General features: G+C 35.8%; 1 protein-coding gene across 1 annotated transcript; it reads left to right on the top strand.

Moving 5' to 3' along the window:
* The first annotated feature begins 201 nt into the window (after positions 1 to 201).
* On the top strand, positions 202 to 684 carry LOC133785177 (uncharacterized). Its single transcript, XM_062224432.1, has one exon. The coding sequence runs from the start codon at positions 202 to 204 to the stop codon at positions 682 to 684; it is 483 nt and encodes a 160-aa protein (XP_062080416.1).
* The last annotated feature ends 303 nt before the right edge of the window (positions 685 to 987 follow it).

The following is a 987-nucleotide window of genomic DNA, read 5'->3' as shown; positions in this document are numbered from 1 at the left end:
AAGTTCTTAGAGGAGTATGTTTCAGTTTTAAGGGGAATTAATTGAATATTTTTGAAGAGGAAGTATTTATTCATTTAAAAGAAATTTGTTGGGAATAATTAGAGGATTTTGACGTTATATTTTTGGGGTATTTTGAATTATTCTTTTGGTGCTTAATTATTTGTGTTTAAGGAAGGTTATCTTTGAGTCTTCAACTGAAGAATGGCTCCAAATAGATATCGAAAGAATACTAAAGGTGTTTCCTCATCTGAGGTTCAATTTGATGCCACCAAATTTATTTCTGAGGAGGCATTCAAACGCTATCAAGATGCGGTAGTGAAACAGAAGATGATGATTGAAGAGAGGGGGTTTGATATGGAGATTCATCATGGGTATCCATCTATTGCAGAACATATTGAGAAAAGACATTGGACGAAATTTTTTTCACAACCTGATGCTGCAGTAATCCATATTGTCAAAGAGTTCTATGCTAATGGAATTTCTCAATTTACAGCTATGGCTACAGTGCGAGGAGTTAATGTGAACTTCTCAAGTGCAGCCATAAATCAATTTTATGGGCTTCCTAGCATTGACAATGATGAGTACAGCCAAATCATTGATAATCCTGACTTTAATGAGATTATCCAATTTCTGTGTAAGCCAAATACCCAATGGAAGTTAACTGAAACAGGTCATCCTATTTAATTTAAGAGAGAGGCGATGGGAGTTATTGAAAAAGCATGGCATAAGTTTATTAATGCAAAATTATTTCCCACTAAACATGTCAGTGATGTGAGTGTGGATACTGCTATACTTCTATATGCTATCTTGAAGGGGAAAACAATTGATTTGGGGTGCATTACTAAGTCTTCCATTTAGAGCAGTTTCAGAAATGTTTCTAAGGGGTTCTATCATCCCCATCTCATTACCACCATGTGTGCTCAAGCTAGTGTGAAATGGGATCCCTCAGAGCCTTTGTTGCAACCCATGCATATACTGAATAGATCC

This window comes from Humulus lupulus, chromosome 6 (genome assembly GCF_963169125.1).
Source record: "Humulus lupulus chromosome 6, drHumLupu1.1, whole genome shotgun sequence".
In the NCBI taxonomy this organism is placed as follows: domain Eukaryota; kingdom Viridiplantae; phylum Streptophyta; class Magnoliopsida; order Rosales; family Cannabaceae; genus Humulus; species Humulus lupulus.
The sequence above is the reverse complement of the archived record's forward strand: the minus strand, read 5'-3'. Positions and strand labels throughout refer to the sequence as shown.